The sequence below is a fragment of the Emydura macquarii genome, unplaced genomic scaffold, assembly GCF_026122565.2.
Source record: "Emydura macquarii macquarii isolate MOO-44397 ecotype Brisbane River unplaced genomic scaffold, CSIRO-AGI_Emac_v2 contig_3506, whole genome shotgun sequence".
Lineage (NCBI taxonomy): Eukaryota > Metazoa > Chordata > Testudines > Chelidae > Emydura > Emydura macquarii.
The window spans coordinates 2725420-2748589 of record NW_027133643.1 but is presented as its reverse complement, the minus strand read 5'-3'; the positions used below and the strand labels follow the sequence as shown (position 1 = coordinate 2748589).

General features: G+C 40.3%; 1 protein-coding gene across 5 annotated transcripts in view; it reads right to left on the bottom strand.

The window, feature by feature from the left end:
* The window catches only part of ELAVL4 (ELAV like RNA binding protein 4), a 97983-nt gene that overhangs the window by 31042 nt on the left and 43771 nt on the right, over positions 1 to 23170 (bottom strand). For all 5 annotated transcript variants that reach the window (XM_067535466.1, XM_067535467.1, XM_067535465.1 and 2 more), the window contains exon 2: positions 20592 to 20832. In XM_067535466.1, coding sequence (XP_067391567.1) covers positions 20592 to 20832 — 241 coding nt within the window. The remainder of the gene's footprint in view (positions 1 to 20591; positions 20833 to 23170) is intronic.

Below are 23170 nucleotides of genomic sequence, written 5' to 3'. Positions count from 1 at the left end.
CTACTTGTCTTGTGCTGGGGGTAGCTTTCTAACACAGTGTCTAACTACCCTACAGGCTATTTATAATAGAGGTGAACTGCTTCAGAATAAACAGAACTCTGTTTAGGGAAGCTGCTGCTTGTCCAAGAATGAAGAGAGAGCCTGTTTCTACGGCAATCTCATGGTCATGTCTACTCAAATTTGGCAAGCATTTTCAGGGTCATTCTCAAACCAAAAGGGAGAGAGATGAACTGGAAATTTGGTCACTGACAAAACCAAAAAGGTATTTTTAATGGTGCCTCCTAAAAGAATACGGGGCACAGGAAATAATCCAGTACTACTGAAGCAGTAACTATGTTCCATTTTGAAAGTGATTCGTAAGCATTTGTGTATCTCAGAGGTTACAGAAGGCAAGGTGGGCCCAAGCAGAGTAAATCCAAAACTACCTACTTTAAATTAGAGAACCTTATGATTTATAGAGATAATGCCAGAGCAAATAACCCAATATATTTTTGGTGCTCTTAATATGCATGTTCTTCCTACAAGATGCAATAGTGCTCTAGACTATGGGAACAGTGAGTTGTTGCTAAGTAAGTTCCAAGGCCCCTTCCAGTGTCCAAAAAATGCTGAACACCCTCCTGCAGGCAACAGTACAGCTACAATTAGAGAGCACAGCTTATTGCCAGTTAAAATGGAGACGCTAGTAACAAAAGTCTTAAGTTAGAAAAGGGAGTCTTACAGGACAGGGATAGCTGGGATTCCCAGGAAAAACAAGGATGCTGCTCCCTGCTTTCGCTTCCATCCCCACCCCCCAAGACACTCATCACCTGGGGACAAAATAAATCAGCAAAACTAAACTTAAGGGGAAGCTCATAAGTTTCATGGTTTAAGAGTGCATCCAGCTGGAAGCTTCAATAAGGCAACAGTGTTTAAAATGCGCCCGCTGACAAATTCCTGCTCTGAAAGGATGGTATCCTTCAGAAAATTCTTCCCCTAAAGGCACTGAAGCCCTGCAATCAGAATGGCAAAGGTTACTCTCTCCCATAGGAAATATCACAGAAAGCGAATTTCTAGCACCACCTAAACTCTAGTTATGCCCGAGGGAATCTGATAAAAGCTCATCTGTGCAGTAGACTGAGCTCTTGGGGAGAGGGAAGGGGCTAGTCCAAAACTGTGGAACAAACTCCCACAGGAACGAAGGACTATCACAAACTTCAAGATTTCTCCTTCTAAGTGCAAGCTGCACTCCCTTCTCTAATATAATGCTCAAACTGCTATGTATTTAAAAACAAATCCCTACTAAACAAAATGCTACACGTCCCAATTGTCCCTCCTATGGTGCAGATTTTAATCAAATTGTTTAATGTACTACTGGAAGGTGCTCGGATAGCATGACAATGAGGGAGGTACAAGAAACTGTACAGAAAAGATGAAAAAAAGACAGACCAGAAAGAAAAAAGATTTGTTCAAAATCTCCAAAGAATTCCTATATTCCTATGTGAAACAACCAAATGTTTAAGACTCACCAGGTCAAAATCACCTCGTGAGTTTTAGAGTCTCTAGTCTGCAGTGAATAATCAGCCTCAAATATGGCAGCCCTACACAAAGAGCTAAAAGAAAAAGATCATCCAGTCAGAGCTGCACTAGACTATAAAAACCTGGTTTTCACAAACTGCAACAGGGAGATTACAACAACGCTTGCTTTGTCCTACTTTACATTTCTGACAAAATGTTTTAATGTAAGATAATAGCTTTTAGTGGCCTGAAGTATCCCAAAACTCCTATGAAACTAAGCAAACCAACCTACAAAATGGGCATGATATGATCACTCAAAAGCACTCACTGCTGACCAGGTTTGGAAATCTCACCCAGTACGTATAGGCAGCACACAACTAAAATACAGCAACTTCGAGGATGAAACGCACAGTGACCGTGACACAGCACAACCATTCAAAAGAGAAAATGAAGACGAGAGTGTCCAAAAGGCGCTTCAAGGGAAGATTACTCCAGTTGGAATTTGACCGGGACACCAATTATAACACCCCGACTTTTACAGAAAGCGCCCTATGGTCTTTTAATGACCTCAAGCAGTTGGGATTTCTATTTTACATCTCATCTCAAACAAAACTTTGTGCTTACCCAAGTGTTGCATGGAGCTGTAAGAACCGAGGTCACCGTGCGTGATTACTGCACCAGTTACAACCTGGAACACACTGAATGCAGAGCTCAAATAAGAGTTGGAAGCAGTCAAGTTGGTTGGAGACTGAACCTATCTATTTTAAGGATACCTATACGGCTCCCACTATCGTAGTATCTTAGTGCCACACAATCTTCCGTACATTAATCCTTACAAACACCCTGGTGAGGTAGAGAAGTACAATAATCCCCATGTCACAGATGGAGAACTGAGGCAAACAGATTAAGTGACTTGCCCAAAATCAGGGAACCAAAGCCACACTTTCCAAGTGTTAGGCCAATACCCAAACCATTGGGCCAACCCTCCTCTGCTTGAGAATGAAGTTGAGTTAATTCAGTCAAACTACTTTGAAAAATTGAAAACCACAGAAAAGCTGATGTTTTTAATGGGAAAAAAAAACCCAAGATTTTCTGACCAATTGTAATCTGAGGTCAGTGGGTGTGATTCTGATTTATACTACACTGCCTCTTTACATCTCTCTAACAGATAAAAGGAGTTTAAAAGCGGTGTACATTTTCCATTTTGCCCTGCCACTGCAGTGTAAATGAGCATTAGCCCAGTGTTGTTAAATTAAAAGGCACAACTGACAGATTGTATTTTGGAAGACTTAACCCTTAAGTTTCTTCTTGTAACAATGTCCCCCCAATCTGGAGATAGAACTACTGTATCAAGATCCGACAGAGGTCTGTTCTGCAACACTCTAGACACCTGGCACTAAAGGAAGGCTGGCATCACTAGCATACCTGAAACATATTTTATAAAGTGGAAGAAATTAACACTAAAACAGAGACAAGATACATATAGTCTTTTGTAGCCCATTAAATTGAGTGTATGAGAGAATTTGTAGTCCACTTCCTTGAGCAACTGTATGAATTTTTTCTCCCTACTTTGTGTTTAGTTCTCACACTCTCTCCTCTCTTCCTTTTTTCCTTCTTTTTTCCCCCCCATCTTCCTGTGAGAAGCATGGAGTCCTGTGGATTTTATGTTATGGAAAGAACAATTTTTCAAGAACAGAATTGCGCTATAGCCCTCCACAGAAATCCACTGATCTGGAGTAATACACAATTGGGACAAAAATTCCACTGACTTATGATTTCTGTCCAGAGTAGTGAATCCAACACAGAAGAAAAGGCAAACACAAAGGGGCACAGGTTAGTAACACAGGTAGAAATAAAATGAAGATTCAACATGGAAAGATGAAAACTAGTATACTGGGGAAAAATACACGCGCGCACACACACACAAATCAGAGGAGAAAAATGGGAAGCAATGATGGTAGAAAAGACCTAGAACGGGGGGGCAAAGCACAAATCAAATTACACAAGTTTGCAACATGCAATAACTGCCCTCCTACTTTTCACCTCAAAAGAGGATGCATAAACAAATGCATCACATCGTAGAGCAAGGAGGTAACAGCTCCCTCTCTCTACACCTCTGGCCCAGCTAGACTTAGAATAATGCACTAATTTTGGGACATGAGAAAAATACTGACAAACTGGAGGCATTTTTCAGAGAACAGCAATGGAGCTGATCAGGAGACTGGAGATTGACTTCTGAGGCAAGTAAAACAGAACGAAATATTAAAATACACTGTAGAGGTGCTAAGTGATGACTAAAAAAAGGCATAACAACCTACAAATATTTGAAGTGTATATAACTAAGGAGGGAGAGGAATCATTTAGTGTGATATCTGTAGGTGTAACCACAGGAAATGGGATGAAATTAAGAAAGAAGAAAAAAATAATAGGCTGAATTTCAAGAGAAAAACTTCCTGGCCGCAATAACTGTTAGGTTATGGAACAGTCTCCCTAAGGAAGTGGTGCAAGCTTCATCACTGAGGACACTGCCTCCTCCGGATTCCCAAAACTCAACACTGAATGTGGAATTTATCAAACAACTTAAGCTTATTAAGGTGAAAAGCAACTGAAACCTCAGTTGTGAATACATCACTGTACCAAATAAGCTGTGTGAAAACTGGAGGCAGCACACAGAAAACAGATTTGATTCTGAACTTTCATTGGCCATATCTTTCTCAAGTAACAAGTAAGATTAGTGTATATCATTTACAGATGAACATACTGCACTGTACACAGAGACAGAGCACTTGGGAACCCGAATCCCATCCGCTAATGGGATTTAAGGCTTGTCTACATGGTGGGATAATGCTAACCATGGGGGTGTTAGTTCTAAAGAGCATTTACATGTTCCTCATTAACTGGTCCGCATGGAATCTGCAGGTGCACACTACCTGTTGAAACAGTACATTAAAGCACACTGCTGAACCTTTAGTGCGCGTCAGCAGGGTCTACATGGGCCGATTAATGCTCAAGACGTTAACGCTCTTTAGTAATCACCAATAGTGAGCATCACCTGACCCTGCCGATAAGACTCCAGATTTCTAAGTCACTCCAGGCTTTCTTGAAAATTTTACCTAAAGTTTACAAAAACCCAACTACCCTAAGTGATTAAATGACATGTGCACTATTTTATTCAAGAGAAAAGAAAAAGACCGAGGGATAACTAAGCCAGGTGACTGATACAAGTTCTATCGCTGCAGATGACCCTACTGATGGATCAAGGAATTGTACTGGCAGGGCTCAGCACAAACACTGCCGAGACAGAAACATTTTGGTCTGGTCTACAGAAAAGGAATTTTTGCTGGAAGGCCAAGAATGCATTCTGCCATGCAAGGAGAACGGGTAAGACGACGACTAACCAAAAGAGAGGTAAACCACCTCAGATCAGGGTTTTTTTTGTTGTGGTGGCAGTGAAACTTGCATTTAGAAGCACATAAAAGTAGTGGAAAAAGAAGAAAACAGTCCTTTAAAAAGACAGGATTGCTATACAGTGTATAAAATATATTCTGGTAGCAATGTCTGAAATCTGCTTGACTGCTAATTAAAAAACCTAGTGCTTTTGTCATTAAATTATTGTATTCAGCTATATTTAAGCAGCGCTCCCTGTACCCAAACATCCTGCGTCAAACAACAACGGAAACAAGAAAAACAATTCAACACAGAGAAATTTCAGAGTAATTCTGAACAGTGACTCAGAATACCTATTCTGTTTCACAAACAGCCTACTAATTAAACCCTCTTATGAGCTCTATTAACCAGTTTTTCCAATGCACAGAGGAAAAATCATTTATTATAGACCGGAATACAAAATTTAATATTAACAACACAATCTGTATCTGCAGTATTTTAATCTGATCAACCCAAACATAAATACAAGCTGTAAACTGACATCTAAGAAGGTTCATCTGAGTAGTTAGATTTATGTAGATTACTTTACACAGCATCTGGCAAGACACTGAACAGTGATGGTGACTTTATCATATATGTATATTCCAAAATAGGTTTATCTATAAAATCTTACCATTGATAAAAGGGCAGACTACAGTGATCCTTACTTGACAAATACAGCATCCTGTCTAAGCTTTAAAAGCAGCAGTACTTTTTCAATCTTCATGAACTCTGAAAGAAAAGGGACTATATCGTAGTACTTCAAGTATTTATAATACTCTAACATACTGTGTAGTGGAAGAAAAAGGAACCATGCTAAAGCAGGAACATGTTGCCAGCTCATTGTTCACATGTACTAAGTAATTAGGTCGATCACTGAAATTTATGGATAATTTCAGTGGAAAGGCAAGCACTTCTAACTAATTCCACCTCTGTCTAACATGCAGGATTCAAAATGATACTTTCAGCAAGTTTATTGAAAACTTCCGCAAAAAAGAAACTTTACCTGATGGCAGCAACAATGAAATTCCCATCTCATTCCCCTCAGAGTTGGAATGATAGGTTTGTTACTTTCAACTGCGCGGTTTTGCACCTGTCATAAAGCCTGTTTTCCTGCTGTTACTATTGCATTTGTGACACTACAGGTACCGCATTTGGGTGTTCAGACTGAAGACCATACCCAAGGCCAGCCACCACAGAAAGCACTGCAGACTCCAAGATAAAAGCACCTGCCTGAAAAAGATGTTCCTGTTCACAATGTTATCTTAAAAATAAGTTATCCTATTTAATTTATGTCTTATTTTCCTACTTTTGGCCCCAATTCAGCAAGGTACTTAAACACAAACACATGATTCCAATCTACCAGGAAGCAAAAAGGCAAACAATTTGTGAGTCAAGCCATATATATAAAGTTTCCAGTCTGCCCAATTCTTTTTAGAAAGAGAAGATTCAGGAAAAGAAAGAAGTTTTTAAAAGGTAGCAATATGGGAAAGAGCGATACATGGATAAATGGATGTGAGGAGGCAGGTGCATATACGATGGGAGAAGAAAGGATTATGAATAAAGGAATTACCAGGGAATAATTTTCCTGTGGCATATGACCCTCTTCCATCATGCCGGTCAGGACAATCAAAGGATGTACAAAACAGTACACTGAGCAGCAGGGCTTACCTTGCAGGCCCTGCAACCACAGGAGGCATCTTTAGATGCAGACAGCTCCAGCTGACAGCACTTTATAGGTGGGTGGAGATGACCACTGACACTTTATATGCCTTGGAAGTAGGTGCATCAGCCCTCACAACCCAGGAAACTGTGACTCCTCTGTAGAGTAACAACTGACCAGCTGAGGGGCTGGCGGACGGCTTGCTAGTAGGAAAGTATGATGCAGCTCTTCACCTCTCCGTTTTCGTGGCAGCCTCAAAACAGAAAACTGGCAAACTTTTCTGAACAAGCACGTGTGAGTGCCTATGATAATGAGAGAAATAATGAGAAAGCTCAATTCTCTCACCCATCTGGAAGCGATTTAATGGCTGAAACAGCCACCTTAGGAGACCATAGCTTGAAGAGGACTTTCAGGGGGTCAACTGGGAGATCCATGAGCACCTAAAAAAAAAAAATCAGTGACTGGTCCCACTAAAAGGGAAATCTGTTCAATACTTGTTCAGACCAGGATGCAGTTGTCAACAAGCAGGATGCCCAGGTCTGACTAACAAGACGGCCTGAAGCGCACGAAAGATGATGCTCTCTCTCTGATCCTGTGCCAATAAAAATCTCATGGGCTGAAAGGGATCCCAAGAGACTGGCAGGAAATGGTGGGAAAGTAAAGAGAGACCCACTGTGATGGGGATAAGTGGGACCACTAGGCAAAAGAGGAACATACTGGGGGTGAAGGAAAAAGATCCACACCGATAATACATATGGTGGCATCTAGGCAAAAGGGAGACACACAGGGACTTAAGGTGCAGAGGGGTTCAGGGAATCAGATTTACATGGCTGCAAATTAGGCCAAAAGATGAAGAATCATCTCCGTCTAGTGCGAAGGAGGGCACCAGGACTTGAGACATAATCCAATAGAGCCTGAAGCCTGTTCGCAGATGAGGCTTTGGCCATTCTGGAATCCAGGATTATTCCCAAGTGCAGAAGGGCTTGAGAGAGAAGCAGATGGAACTTATCCTGAATGATGATGAAACCATGGTACTGGCTGGTACTGCAGTGCCTGTCCCGTGACCATTCCACCAAGGGAGCGCAGAGCACCTGAATCGGGATGTCACTGAAATAGGGATGCAGGTGCTTCCGTCAGAGCCACCAGGATCTTCAGGTGGTGATCACAGAGGGTGAAGCAGAGAAAGTGCCAGTGGATTGGGTGGTTGGAATCACTGAAGGTAGGCATGACAAAGTTCAATTGAGCAAAGGAAGTCACCCTTCTAGAGAGTGAGGAAAACAGACCCAGGAGCGCTAGAGATGTGCAGGTTTAGGAGATGGGGCAGAGGTCCCTACTCTTCACAGGTTTGTGCACAAGGATGTAACAGGACTAAAATCTAACCCTTGCTGACTTGGAGAGACAGGGCAAATGACCCCTTGTCCAGAAAGTTCTGAGTTTCACAGCACAGGGCTTGGGCTTCTGATGCTTCCCAGTGCCAAAGGGTTGGAAGAAAGCATTTGGAGCTGGGAAAACTTCAATGCAGTGACAGTGCATTGCTCAGGCATCCTGAGAAGAACTCTGCCAAAGTGCTGAAACTGGCCTCTCTCTATAGGAGAAGATGGAAATCAGGCTGGCTTGATCAGGTCAAGCTCAAACAGAGAAAAGCTAGTCAATCCTTGAGGAGGAGAAAATTCAAGAGATGGGGGGCACCAGGAGGCCCATTCTGAAGAGACAAATCATTTGCAAGCACTGGGGCTGCCAAGAAGTTGCTGGGGCACAGAGAGGAGACCTGGGAATATTCACTCCCACAGGCAACGGATCCCAGCTCTGACCTGACAGTCTGCTCCTCAAGCTCCTAGGGACCCAGGTAGAAGGAAGTCTGGCAGGGCTCCCCATGACTGTGTAGAAAGTGCATCAGCGCTTTAGGGAGATGTGTGGAGGAGAGGCAGCTGCAGTGCTGGCAGGAAGGGAAGCTGTGTGGGAAGTGGGAGCATTTCGGTATCAGCCAAGCTGTTTTTGCGCCGCTGGTCGTGCAGGCTGCTTGGGATGAGCACCAGGGACAGAGGCAGGGCTGTAGCGGCAGTTAGGCTGAGCCAGTTGCTGGGACGGTTGGAGGATACCTCTCCAGCAGAGCAAACGGCGTCCCTCCCTCAGCAAGGGGAAGATGAATTCTGGGCAATGTAGTCTCAGAAGGTGGGAGATTTCTCGGTGCGCTGTATACTGCTAGCCTCCCCTCGGACGCAAAGCCTCATTTGGAAGCAGGGGACTCAAAAGAGACTCTGCAGCTCCACTGCTTTCCTGGCAATCTTTTCTGTCCTTTTCCCTCTCTCTGTCCTTATCCTTCTATCCTCAGCTCTGGACCTAGGAGGGAAGAAAAGAGGAAGGGTTAGGGAGAGAAAAAACTGGGCATGGAGGGCCTATGCAAAGGAAATAAAAGTCCTGGAGAGGAGACAGAGGACTGGGGTCAGGACAGATTCTTTGCCTTCTTGTTTCTTGATAGGTGGAGACATATAATTCTGCATGTCCTATTTGTAGGATGGAAAAGAGAACCACAAGATACAGATTTATTTCATTCAGTAGATTCAACGGAATACCCCTTATAAATAACATTAAACCTGGGAAGCATGATTTCAGAGGCACAGGTATGTACTTTGCCGTTGACATACATTATTATTGCCAATCCTTCCTAATTAGAGATGGCGGGCAGGTGGGGTTATATACTCAAAACAAACAGTTATAACAAAGAATAGGGCATATAGGCATTATAGGTATTTAAACCACTTCAAAACAATCTCAGTTTGAAATTGCCAAAGTTAATTAGGAAGGTCTTTCATGGCACAAATGTCAGGCTTTCCTATTTCCTACCCACTTGCCCCAACACCTCTTTTCAAGTTTAAAGCCTTGGCTTTTTTTTACTATAGTCAACAAATCAAAATTCTTTTGTTCGCCTGCGTAGAATATGCATAAGACTACTGCAGTGAAGCGATAAAGAAAACGACGGATGCAAATTTGACCGCTTTTCCTCTGCATTCAGAAGAGACATCAAGCCATAGCAAATACATTTTAGAAATCCAGCAGTACGATATTGCTATTTCTCCCCTTCAAAGCTAATGAATACACTTCAGATACTTAATGCAAACGTTTATTTAGGTAATCAATATTTGGGGGTTTTCTTGGATATGCAGCAGTGAGACTAGTTTTATCTATGCTCAAGGACAGAATGCACTTGAGGAAATACAGATATAAGAGGGAAATAAATAGGGCACCAAATTAAGAACAACATATCTGAAAGAAGGTTGCCAGTAACATTCAGTATCACATATTAGGCTGTTTAAAAAAGAATGCTAGTTTTCAGATAGAATGGACAATCCAAAATATATCTCCACTATTAATATGTTATATATGATTTGTAGCATTTTAATGTTTTGATCCTTTTGACATAATACTACAGCATTTCTGACTTATGAATTACTCCCAGAACCAAGAGATTTTAGAAAAAAATTAGAGCATTTTCTGTACTCCATTTGATCCACTGTAATAATTTAATTTACTGTAATAATTTTCCTTGTTCAGTCCTAACAGATAATATTTTATACTTCAACCTAGTTTTCTGTCCTTCTGGGCACATTTGAGTTTTAGCAGCATGTACGCTTTTGGATCACTGTTTCATTCACTGATTTCAACTGCTGACACACAAACATAAAACTAACATTTAGAGAAATGGCCATGGCAACAAGACTAACCTACCAGTCACCTCATCAAAACTGAGCTAATTCACTTAATTCAGGATTTGCTTCCGGATAAACAGACTCTGGCAGAGAAGTCACTGTGATCTCCACAATAATGAAGTTGTTCTATTTCAACAAATATTAATCAAGCCAGAGGCCTGTGTTTTCAAGGAAGCCATATACAGAACAATTAAATGTTACATTTTAAAAAGGAACAGCAATCTGGCCCGTCTGGGAGGAACTAAACCTGACCTTTAAAACACAAAAACAAAAAACCCAAACACACGACCATTCTGGGACGGTTGGCTAATTATATAATCACTTCCCATGGGGGTGGAACAAAGTTTCTTCGGTTTTGAATGACTACTGGTTTTAGAGATATTGTTACCCATCCTGAGGCGCACTGGAACACAGCCATTGCCATACTGAATCAGATTAGTAGTCCGTCCTATCTGGTATCCTGTCTCTAAACAGTGATGAGCATCAGATGCTTTAAAAAAAAAAAAAAAAAAGGTGTGTGTGTGTTGGGGGGGCGGGGACGACGGACACGGACGGACGACGACGACAAAAACAAACAAAAAAACAACCCACAGTGGGTGAAATGGGAATAGTCTTAATGGACTTTCCTTCCTTAATCCTATCAGTAGCTGGCTTATGACATGAAGCATGCGAGTCTATATCCTTTCTAAACAATTTTTTAAATCTTATCTAATATAATCCCTATATAATATAATCCTATCTACCTAATGTACTTAAAATAGGGAATATACTGCTGGAACTGGTCATCTCAAAATGGAAGATGTTTTTTAAATATAACCACTATTTTAGCTATACAAAGTCTTAAAAATACTTTCTGTACAAATGAGGGGTTCAGATAAACATAGCTGATTGTGAAGCACAGTACTGAGTTATCTGCATTTGGCTCATGCATCTTTTTTCTTCCAGGGTTAAACATTTGGCCAGTCTTTTCGCAAAATGTCCCAGCGGGAATCTAAATAAAGGGTCCAAGACTACAAGCTCTGTGCTCGCCTAACTTTTAGTCAATAAATTACAGTGCACAATATTTTAAAACTGGAAAATTCTGCATATTTTATTTGTCAAAACAACAACATAATCATGCCAGTTTCAATTATTTTGGTAATTGATTTCAAAATACCTATCAGCACGTATGTTGGTAACAACACAGACAACAAAAAAAGATTCCCCTAGGAGTAGAGAGTTAAAGAAACCCCTATGACAACCCAGTTCCTGTTTCTTTGGTATGCTTTTGTCCAGCACCTCAGTCTGGGTGTCTCACATGTGCCAGCCGGGCACATTGTGGGGGAAAACTCTGCCCCTCCAGTCTTTTAGTCAATTCTCATTTTTTCATCCTGCCCCTCGTAGGGTTACCATATTTCCAGTTCCCAAATACAGAACACAGCTGTGGAAATGGGGAGCTGGAGGGAGGACACAATTGGGGGCGCTGGAGGAGCATGTGTGTACTGGGAAGGGGTATTTATGGGGTACTGTAGGGGGCGGCACAGGGCCCCCCACCCGCCACCCAGACACTTCTCCCCCCACCCCACCGAGCCCAGCCGCAGGGTTCGCTCCATGCAGCTTTGCTACTGTCCCACCGGGCAGAGACGAACCATACCTGCTGATAGTGGGGGGAGAGGAAAAGGGCCCACAATTTAAAGGTTCGGCTGCCCCTGAAACAGCTCGAGACACACCCTGCCCCTTACCCTCAGTCTCCCCTCCTTGAAAGCAGCAGACCCTCCCTGAAGCTCCCAGCTGTTGCTTCTGTCTCTCCCTGTGGGGCACACTTCACTGGCTCCGACAGCTGCTGTGCATGGAGGGGGTTCGTTCGGCTGCATCATGTAACCAAGCCGGGCCGGCAAACCTGGGAACCTCAGGTGCACAGCAAGCTGGGGAGCCGGGCTCTGCCAGGTCCAGAAGCCCCTAGCAGCAGCAATTCTGCAGGAAAAAATGAAATTCTGAACAGAACATTAATTCTACGCAAATATTGCATTGCACAGCAGTGCAGAATTCTCCTGGAAGTAATAAATATTCCACCTGTGGCTTCTGGAATCAGACCCCAAATAAACAGGAGGAGGAGGAAACACACCAGATACATATATCAATAATTGTACAACCTCTTTCCCCAGGAATAAAGAGAAATCTCTCTCTCCAAGATAAAAGAATTTTTACCATTCTATATAAATATAGGTGTAAGTACCTTTTAACCATGAATGCTTTCACTACAAAGTCAAGGCTTCAACATAACAGTACTGAATATTTCCATTAATAAAACAGAAAGTTCCCATTACCTCTTTCTAGCAATATTATTCTAAGTAAAGGCTTCCACATGGTATTGTTTTTTATTTGTATGCACTCTTATTACCTAAAAGATCTTTCCTACCATAACTTTATATATTAATTTTGGTATTGCTTTATGCCTTTACATTTTGGGGTGTGATTTAAAAAAAAAAAAAAAACATTTTCAAATTTTCCCCTTCTCAGAATGCACATTGTGACTACTTGTCCATCTACTCTACCATTCACCAAACCCTCCAATTGAGATACTTAAAGTTTGAACATCCCCTGCTGCAGGTGGCCAAGGTGAAATTGGAAGAAGAATGCTTATTAGGAAATGACCTAGTGGAACCTCCTCATTATCACCAGCTTCTTATAGCTCAGAAACATTTCCCCTGGAGAAGAATTACCGTTATACAACATGTCTATATCTGGTTTTCCTCCTTTCTACTTCCCAAGCTCTCTGTTGCAGCTTAACACCAGCTAATAGCTTCTGCTCCTGTGGAATCAGGTCTCCTGATGAAGACTGCAGGTATGGCTTTCTTTAGTGACTCTGGGTGCTCCAACTGAAAAGCCCTGAAGGGGCCCAAATTTCAGAAAGCATCAAACACCCCGACTATGAAAACCAGGTCCCATTAAGACATTCCCAGTTGCACACCAAAAAATTGAAGCATCCAAAACTACTAGTCATTAAATAAAATCTATCCCCCCCTCCCCTTTCACTATGGTCCTCCTGTGTGTGCTGGTGAGTCACTAGCCACACAGGTGGCCAGGAAAAAGAAATAGCTACACGCTTGTTTAGGCAGTAGTCACCTCAATAGCGCCAGTCTCCTCTTCACCTTGCCTTAAAGGCTTTTTAGTGCACGCTTTATTTTCAGGTTAATCACTGTTGTTTTAGTGACTATGGGAAAGGTGTAGAATGCAGCAGCACTGCTCCTGCACCCTACAATGACACAGTACACACAGTCACAGCCTTGTGCTGCTTCCAATTTCCTCATGTAGATAATTCTGGGGCAATTTGATCAGAGCATTTTGCTCCTTTCCTTCCCTTCATATTGTGGAAGGCAAGAAAAAGAGAGGGGAGATTTTAAGGCCCATAATTTCCAGCTAGGATAGTAGAAGATATAGTCAATACCTTTTCCTTTCTAGACTCCAACCATATGCAGATTAGAGCCTATTTCAGTGTTTCCACTCGATGGCTTGCACATTTTTTCACTTGAACCATCAATAGTTCAGTGGTTACACCACGCCTTGAGACTCTTCCTGTACTGAAATCTCACTAGGGAGATTCCAGTCTCTACCTTTGATGCATATTAATAATCTGACATCAAACGACATGTGGCAATCTTGATGCTTAATTCACAAAGTTGGGTACAAAGTTTTTAAAAAATTGGCAATGGAGAGGAATGTGGGGAGGGTGGAGGATAAACTTTCCTCACTGGATTACTCCTCTATGGGACATCTGATTTTGGATACGAACAAGGATTATTCAAACTTTGTCATCTGCTGCATGTTTTACACATAGAAACCCTGTATCACACTAGCGTTCTACTCTGTAACGCGTCTGGATCATCATGAGATTTTAGCTAAACCAATCCTATACCTTGAAAATCACTTCTGAAATTTCTCTACAGATTATTAACAAATAAATCTATAAACACCAGAAATACCGTTTACAAAAAAAAAAAAAGGGGGTGGGGGGGATTCAAACTGCCTAGGCCCAAAATTTAGCTTCAGTTCTGGCATTGCTGGGGGATGCCTATTGTACACGTATAGGAGATTCTAAACAGGTGTTTGTTTGGGTTTTTTCCCTTAACTAAGAAGTAAGCATTATTTGAGTCACCCGTAATAATCACTTTTGGCTGCTTCAGGTAAGACTTTTCTTAGGGATGCTACACAGACTGGACCTTTCTTCAAACAACGTTATTATCTGGGCCTACACTAGTAAATGCTGTCCCTTAAAAATCCCCTTTTGAATTTAGGGCCTGCTCCTGCTTCCGTTTAAGTCAATGAGAGCTTCACCACTGACATCATTTGGAGACAGAGCAAATAAATAATAATATGAACCTACAACCTTGATGTAATTTAACCTCAATTTAAGCACAGACTGCCGAAGTTATCTAAGCAATAGCTTTCCTTTGAAAATCTCTCTCATTTCATATACTATTCTCTCTTTTTTCTCTTCTTTCTTTATCCTCCCACATCCTAAGGTGCATGCAAATGGCATCCATCATTTATTTTGGTCTGGTGCTGGCCTGGTTCCAGCTTCTGTCATGTCAACAGATTTAGCTTCTTTCTCTATTGTGCAACATAATGTTTCTCTAGGTCACCCTCATTTTCTCTTTCCAGTTGGTGTCCATGTTATCCCTTGACATGGAAGTCATGTTGGTGGCATCCTTATACTGCATCCTAAATATGTTCATCTTCTTTCTGTGCTTGATGCTTTAAGTTGGTGAGCTCTACTTAGACTTTCTGACGTTGCAATAAACTCTTTCCAAGAGATTCTGAAAATCTTCTGCTGACATTTACTTTGGAATGAGTTGATCTTATCCATTGCTGTTGTGTATTTCCATGAGTCTGCTCTACAGAGAGAAACAGTCACGATGCCTGTGTTAAATATTCGTATTTTTCCATCAGTGCTGATTCATGCTACTTTTCCAAATCTTTTCCAGTTTATAAAAGTTGTTTGCTGCTTTTGATATTTGTTGCTTACTATCTAGCATGGTGTCACTGTTCATCGCAATTTTGGTCCTCAGATATGTAAAATGACTGACTTCTTCTTGTGTTTCTCCATCTACCCTGACTTTTGCTTTTGAAATATTGATAGCCATATAGCTTATCTCTCCCTTGTTGATGAACAAGCCAATTTGTTTTGCTATGTCTGCCAAAAGTTCGGTCTTTTCTTCCATTAAGCAATATGTTGAACTGAGCAGAACAATGTCATCAGCAAAAAAAAGGTAATCCAATTGCACTTTATCATTTGTCCATAAAATTCCCTGGCTGCCTTCTGAAATTATTTTCTTCATGACCAGTGCAAACAATAGTGGGGACATAATATACCCTTGCCTTAACCCAGTTGTCAGTGCAAACCATTGGCTGTTACCATCTCTGACTGCACATTCAGCATCATATAGGTCTTTGATTATTCTAGTTATGTTTGTTGGTATTCCATAATATGCCATTATTTTCCATAGACTGTCTCTATGTACACTGTCAAAAGCCTTCCGGAAAGCTGTGAAATTTATTACAAGAGGTGTTTGCCACTCTACACTTTGTTCTATAATATTTATAACAGCTACAATACCGTCTACACAACCTCAGTGGTCTAATACCCGCTTGTGGTCCCCTTAAGCTGGCAATCTATTTCATATACTGCTGTTCAAAAATGTTTGCGCTATTTAGTTTCCTCACTCAAGTTCCTTCTTTTCATTTTTGGAGAGCAGCTGATTAAACCTCAACAACTGGATTGTTGGACAAAATATGCTGTAACTATGAAATGGTACAGCAGGGACCAGTTTCACTGTTAATTTAAAACGCTAGAATTAATTAGGTGGTGCAAATGAAGAATTTAATAAGCACACTTTATAACCACAAGTTCTGCTTTTATTAAACCTCCCTGCCAAATGATGGCAAATATCTTTGGTCTTTCTGTTTTTCCCTGTCTCATTTCCTTACATTCTGTGCAACTAAAATACATTTTTCTGTTGAACCTCTTCCCCATAATTAAAATGTATGCCTGAGCTATATCTCCACTCTCAGATCATTAGCATCTTTTTAAAAAGCTACTGTGTATCCTGCCTGTGCAGAGAAGATACCAAACAAAACTGAAGTTTACAATTTTGGTTTTGAATACCAAATTAAAGGCTGTTTTGGAACCTGTCATTCCTGTTCAACTGAGTTCAGTTTACTACCAAATTAGCATTTTTTCAGTAGTAAAGGAATATGCTTGTTTAAACATGGGCCTTTCCTAAGCAAGAGGTAACATCATGAATTAGTTTTCTTAAAAATCTTTCTACTGCTCTGGAAGACCTGTCTGAAGACCCTGACCAGATTTTTATTATTGTTAATACACAATAACTATTTAATCCCTATTAAAATAATGACAAAACAATCCTGAACATGAATTCTCTCAAGTGGATCCTGTCTGTTTAACAGACCTTGTTTACCTGTGAACTCCTTGTAAAAATATGTTGGGAATCTAAATATTATCTCATTAAAATCTGTGCATTTCCTTAACAAGATGGGGAAAACTAGATCTTTTATTTGCAAAGTTAAATCCTGACCCTCCTATTTGTGATTTTATAATATGATTTTGCCAGTCTAACAATTTTAGATCACATTTGAAATATGCCCTTTATTTAAAAATCCCTTTGCCGCAAGTTTAATTTAAATTTTGGATTTACTTTATAACCATAATGTTTTACTTTACCATCAAGAAGGAGAAAGCAATTTATTATATATAAAAGAGGTCCATATTCTTCACAGAAAGTGTGCCAATTTCTGTTAAAATGACTCACTTATCAGTCTCTATTTTCTAGAGATCACCTTGTATTGTATATGTTTATGTTACTTATTCACTGACAAAACAAAAAAAAACTATCCACCACAAAAGCTGGAATTCCTGAACAAAAATGTGCAAAAATCCACAAGCAGATTGAACATGAACAACTGTTTCAGAGCTTCGTTTAAGTCCACAGATTGTCACAAGAATTTACTGAGCACTGTAGTTACTTTTATTCGACAGTACATCTTCAAAAAAAAATGTATGCTGCCTGATGTTAATAATAAAATAAAGCCGATAACTACTGAAAAAGCAGTCATTCTGACAAGCTCTCATTCCTACAAAGAACACTCATGGAACAAACTTGAAAGATATTTCAGCCTTGATTTTTATACACTCGCATTTCAATGCTGAATATATGGGCCAAGAATTGATCAAATTCGTTAACTGGCTCTGCAGTATGAGCTTTGTCTTTGTTTTTATATGCTTATCCTCATCTTGGTGAAAATGCCATCTGTATTTATTGGTCAGCCCCTTGGGAAACACACTCCTTGTCTAGTGCTGTGTATCACAAACCGGGGCCAACACCCATAGTTTAAACACAGTCTGAGGAGTCCTGTTTTTGCATTTCGTTAGCATATTAATCCCTGCTGCTCCCAGGCTTCAAGGTTAAGTGGTCTTCAAGAAATGTGACTCAAGTAGGGGAGGGAAGGAGTGGACGGGTCTTCCAGGCAGCTATGCTGGACACAGGAAGAGAAGCCCAGTGGCTAAAATTGCAGGTCACAGTCCCCACCATTTTATTTGTTCTGAGGACTTTCTGATTGAGGGGAACCAGGCTGAGATGTCCTGGCAGTTGTTTCCACTGCATGGTGAATTAAAGACGAAGCAAAATGGGAAAATGAAAACTCAGAAAACCCTGGTGGTTTCTTCTCTCAGCATAATCTAAGTGAACAGGGTAATTCTGAGCAAAACTGAGTCTCGAAGAATCAAATCCACTCCTCAAATCTCAAACCTTTGGGACTATGGAATGTAATGGAAAGAAAATACCTGGGGTAAAAATTTCAAAGACGTCTAAGTGATTTAGGATCCTAAATTCCGTTTTCATGCTTAGAAGCCTAAGTTCCACTGAATTTCATGAGGCTTTGGCTCCTAAGTGCATAAACCACTCTGGAGAATAGGATGGAGGATCCTAAATCACTAAGGCATTTTTGAAAATTTTACCCCAATCTCATTTTTGGTAAACTGGTTGTCCATAAATCTTTTTACAGATCACAGAGAATGATCCAATTTATATTGAAAGAAGATTTCTAGATAGGAGAACCACCCAGAAGTATGTCCAAAGCTAGTGCAGGCATTTTCTTGCATCTCCAATTACTGAGACAATCCTTGAGGCAGCATGAAACAGAGAGGAAACAATATACACAGGAAATAAAAAGTAAGACAACATCCAGGGTTCTCATCCCGCCCAAGAGACAACACAGATGGCATTTTTGTACCTATCTAAACTCAGGATCACATTTAGGGAAAAACATTTATTTTGAGATGTCTAGGAAGCTAAAAATATGCGGATAGCTACTGAAAAGAAGCATCTTCCATGATCAAAAATCCAGACTGGAAGCACTAAATTAAAAAGCACCTGAATTAAAAACTATCCTTGTTTGTCTACTCACATTTAACACACTTGAAGTTACCTGTAATTTTAGTTCCTGAGATTATTTATCTTCAAATGGTAAGAAAAAATAACTGACAGCCATGCTAGCAAATATCCAGGGAAATACATTATAGTACAGTGTTAGGTTGCTGTACGACGCATGCAGCTCTGCTCTTAAGAAACGCTGAGCGTTCTACAATCTAAATAAAGCACAGGCAAAAACAAGGAGAGCGAGAACAAGACACGGCCTTCTTTTAATCCTCTTCCCCCTCACACTCCAGAAGCTGTACCCCAGTCAGGACGTACTGAGATAGATACGTAACAAATGTGCAAAAGAGAGTTCTGATGAACGACATTTTTGAGAATCTGATTTGCCCAGGGCTACTGCCATTTATGCCACTGTGTCTCAGTGTTAAATTTGAACTTTGTTATATGGCAAAAAGTAAATAAAAGGAATCATTTCGCATTTAAAAGTACTAAGTGGATCATAGTAATCCTGCCAATACATCGCCTGCATGAGTGTTAGAGTGACAGGGTTTGTTTGTCTACATCCCTCATTCTCAAGAAAATTCTCTTTTTTCTCAAAATGCACACCCTCATTTTACATCCCACTTTACCCACAGCCCTTCAAGTGTATTTTCTATGAGAAAAAACCCAGTTCTTTTGGGAACCGTTCCTTTTCCAAGTTTGTCAACCTCTCTACTATGGTTAAGGAAATGTGGTAGGAGTGCCTGTAGTTTCTTAGGGGCAGATCCACATAGAACATGTATAGGTGTATAGCAGGCTCATGCCTGGCTGAGATATGGAACACGGTAGAAACAGAGTACAGAAACCTGCAAATGGATGAATGTCACTCACACAGATCCTTGCATAACCAATACCTTGCTAATAGTGGGACATGAGGGAACGTAAGGTTCCAGTATAATACAGAGCCTGGCCGTGACTGCAATCGCCACATATTTATGATGCTACATCACAAACTACAGTAACGGTGATGCAACAAACAGCAGTGGAAACCTCAGCCACTCCTTCATTAGAATGGGAGTAAGAAGGCCACACAGCCCTCCTAGGCAGCCATAAAAGCTGATGGTTCATCCCACTGCCTTTTTAAATATGTGATGAGCACCAGCGTCGGACTATGGCTGCAGCTCTGCAGCAAGATGGAGAATAAACCAGCTATTTCCTCACCCGTGCATGCCTCCCCTCTGGGTGGACATGCACATTTCTTTTCTCTTTGATACAGATCTGGACTATAATGAGGGGTTTATTTCTGAAACTTCTGGAGACAATCCTATCAACATATTTTACTCCTTGAGAAAAAGGGCTACGGACAGGGTAAATATTGGAAAACAAAGCTATAAATAAGATCCAATAGTCAAAAAACACAGCACAAGATTTAGACTATGCTTTTTTTAAGTTAGGGAAAAATAAATAAAAAGGAAGGAGGACTGGGGAAGGGAATGGCATCAAATGGGCTGTGAAACTGAACAGACGTCGCCTCCCAATTATGTTTTATAAATACAATATTACTATTTTTCAGAAGTCCTAATATTCTTTTTCTAGCTCTTTATGTGACTTGGAATACAATTGGCCTCTCCTGCAATTTGTATTTACATGGTGGACACCACAGAAGACTGAAGGTTTACCACCTGCAGGAAGTTTACTAGGGTATTGGCAATATCTCCTATTCTGGGCATAGGCAGTAAAGGTAATTATTGTGGTGTCCACTGTATTCATATAGGCACAATTTGACAAATCTATAAGAACTTTCAAGACACCAAAGTTTTGTTGCCCAATAGATTATGTAAAATAAGAAGTGCGTATCTAAGCCAGTGTCAAAAATATTTAAGAGCATACCTGTAATTTTGTCTCTCACAAGTTTGCAGGATTCTATTTCACCAATGCTCCCAAAGAGACTCCTGAACTCCTCCTGGGTCATATTCTGGGGTAAATAGTTGACTATGAGGTTCGTTTTGCTGTCATCTGTGGCAGCCCCTGTCTGCATGGGGGAAGGACAGTTTCTACTGTTGCTGGAGGGTCCATTGGTCGTATTGGATGTAGGGCCATTCGACACCTGGGGCTCCATGGTGCTAATTATCTAAATAAAAATAAAAAAAACTGCCTGAAGTTTCACAGATACAATTGCTATTTTTAAAGATACTTACATACCAATGAGTAAGCAGCTTTCATGGCCAATTCAGACACTTTAAAAAAAACAAACCCAAAACACAGGCTTGATTCCTCTATTATTGTTGTAAAGTAGGTCATGCTAGTCTTTGGCTGTGAGCATATACTAAGCAGCAGGCAAAAAAAATGCTTTCTTTTTTGGTTAATGCAAAGCTAATTTCTGTTTTCATCACACAATCATTTTCATAAATGTATATTTAAGCCTGAATTTAATTATAATTTAAGATAATAATCATGATTAAAATTACAGTTCCATTAAAGCAGAAGAGGTAAGTATAGAGGTCTATACTGAAAAGGTAAAATATATTCCCTATTTAATAACTATATCACAAAGTGCAATGACACCAAATTAACTGGGGGCATTCAATCTGCAAACAGTTGTGGGTTGGATCACTTTCAAGTAATAACCCCCAGATCTCAGAAGAAACACCATTACTGGTTCCAATGATTACCTGTATTCTCCAGTTATATTTTTCACTAGAGGACTAACTCCTCTTCACAGAATAAGGCCCCGACTTGCAAGCTTCATGGATGCAAGTATTTTAGTGTTGGCTGGAATTAAAAAGGGCCTTTTGATTCGATCAGAGCCATTACTTTCAAATGGCTTACAGAGTATGACTCCAGATTAAAATCAAAACACCTCTCCCATTTTGAAATTTAGGGTCACAATTTTCACAACACAGATTCAAATAGTCTTTTTTATTACAAAGTAAGAGTCCAGTCTTGCAAACACCGATGCACCTGAGTTGCCAATGGGACTAATCACACAAGTAAAGTGTGCGTGTGCATTTATAGGATCAAGATCTAAAAATGCAAGAGTTTTTCATCTAGAAGCTCCATTAACTTTAACTATAGCTTTCAGTATAATTGCACCAGTGCAACCCCTGGTACTGATGAGGAAAGCCAGGATCCGCACTAGTGGTCATTACCTTAATTGGGGTAAACGCTACCAGTGCAAATTGTGGCTCTCTGTCTACTCGAGGGGTTCTACTGGTGCAGCTAAGCAGATGGCTGTAATCGTGGAAAATCCCCAGTGTAGGCAAGGTTTCAGTTTATGAAAGGAGATATTCAGTGATATATAAAGTACTACCAAGCAGGAGAGACTCCCACTACACAGGACAAGGAAATTTAGAGAGAAAGGAAAAATCCAAGAGAGAATTAGAGTACTGAGATACCATACAGTTTGATCACTGTGTTGATCTGATCCTATAATTATAAAAATTACCTAAGACTTAACTTTGGTTTCTCTCTTTCTTTCAAGTCAGTAAAGTATATGTTGTGACACGTTAGGTTTAATAATTCCCTACAAAACTTTGGAGGGAAATGAAGTATCCTAAACCAGACTGATATCAGGCAGACTAACGCTTTCTAGTTGATTTAAATTTAAGAAAGCACAAGAAATAACCAAACCAAAATGAATGTGAATTAATTTGTTTCAGTTTCGCTGCTAATACCTTACCTATGAAATATCCCCTTTGTTCACAATTGGACATACACAGTTTTGAATGGCTATTTTTAAATTATTGGGCACAGAGAGTAACAGGAACTTAGGTTAACAGTTTTCAACAAATGAAGGCCTTTCAGTAGAGCTAACAAAAAGGCACGGCAAATACATGAAATAGTACTACTTGGAAAATCAGAGCATGTAGGTAGGTGATGACGTCATAAAAACGGTAACTTCTTAAAAACATCAGCAGATTCCAGTCAGAACCACCATTGCTAAATCATGTGACAGGAAACTGCTTAAGTCTTTAGATGACCACACTGACCCACTTCCGTCCCTTGTTTTGGACATTTACCAACAATCAAACATGCTCCTTATTTCAATCTAGATGCTATCTATTTCAGAGAGTTATTCACTTATACATGCTATTAAAGGATTTAGAGTAAGGAGAATACGTACAATTCAAAGTAAGGATGAACAAACTCCCTTCCATTTATGTACCTCTCTAACCTTAAATCCAATAATTATTCCAGTCCCAGTAAGCTTTGCTGGTAGTCTACAGTAGATGTAGTTCTCTCTCGCTCTGGTGAACAAACGTATTCTGGGAGTTACACTTCAATTGAGCATAATACTTTCATCTATGTTGTATCCACACAACTGCATCAAGCCTGATTTAAAAAACAAAATCTTGGTTCATACTTTCCACTGAGGTGCTGAGCAAATTTAATTCCTACTCAAGCCCATGGGAGATGAAGCAGCACTGCAGGATCAGGTTCAATGTTCACATTTCAATTCAATGTTCACA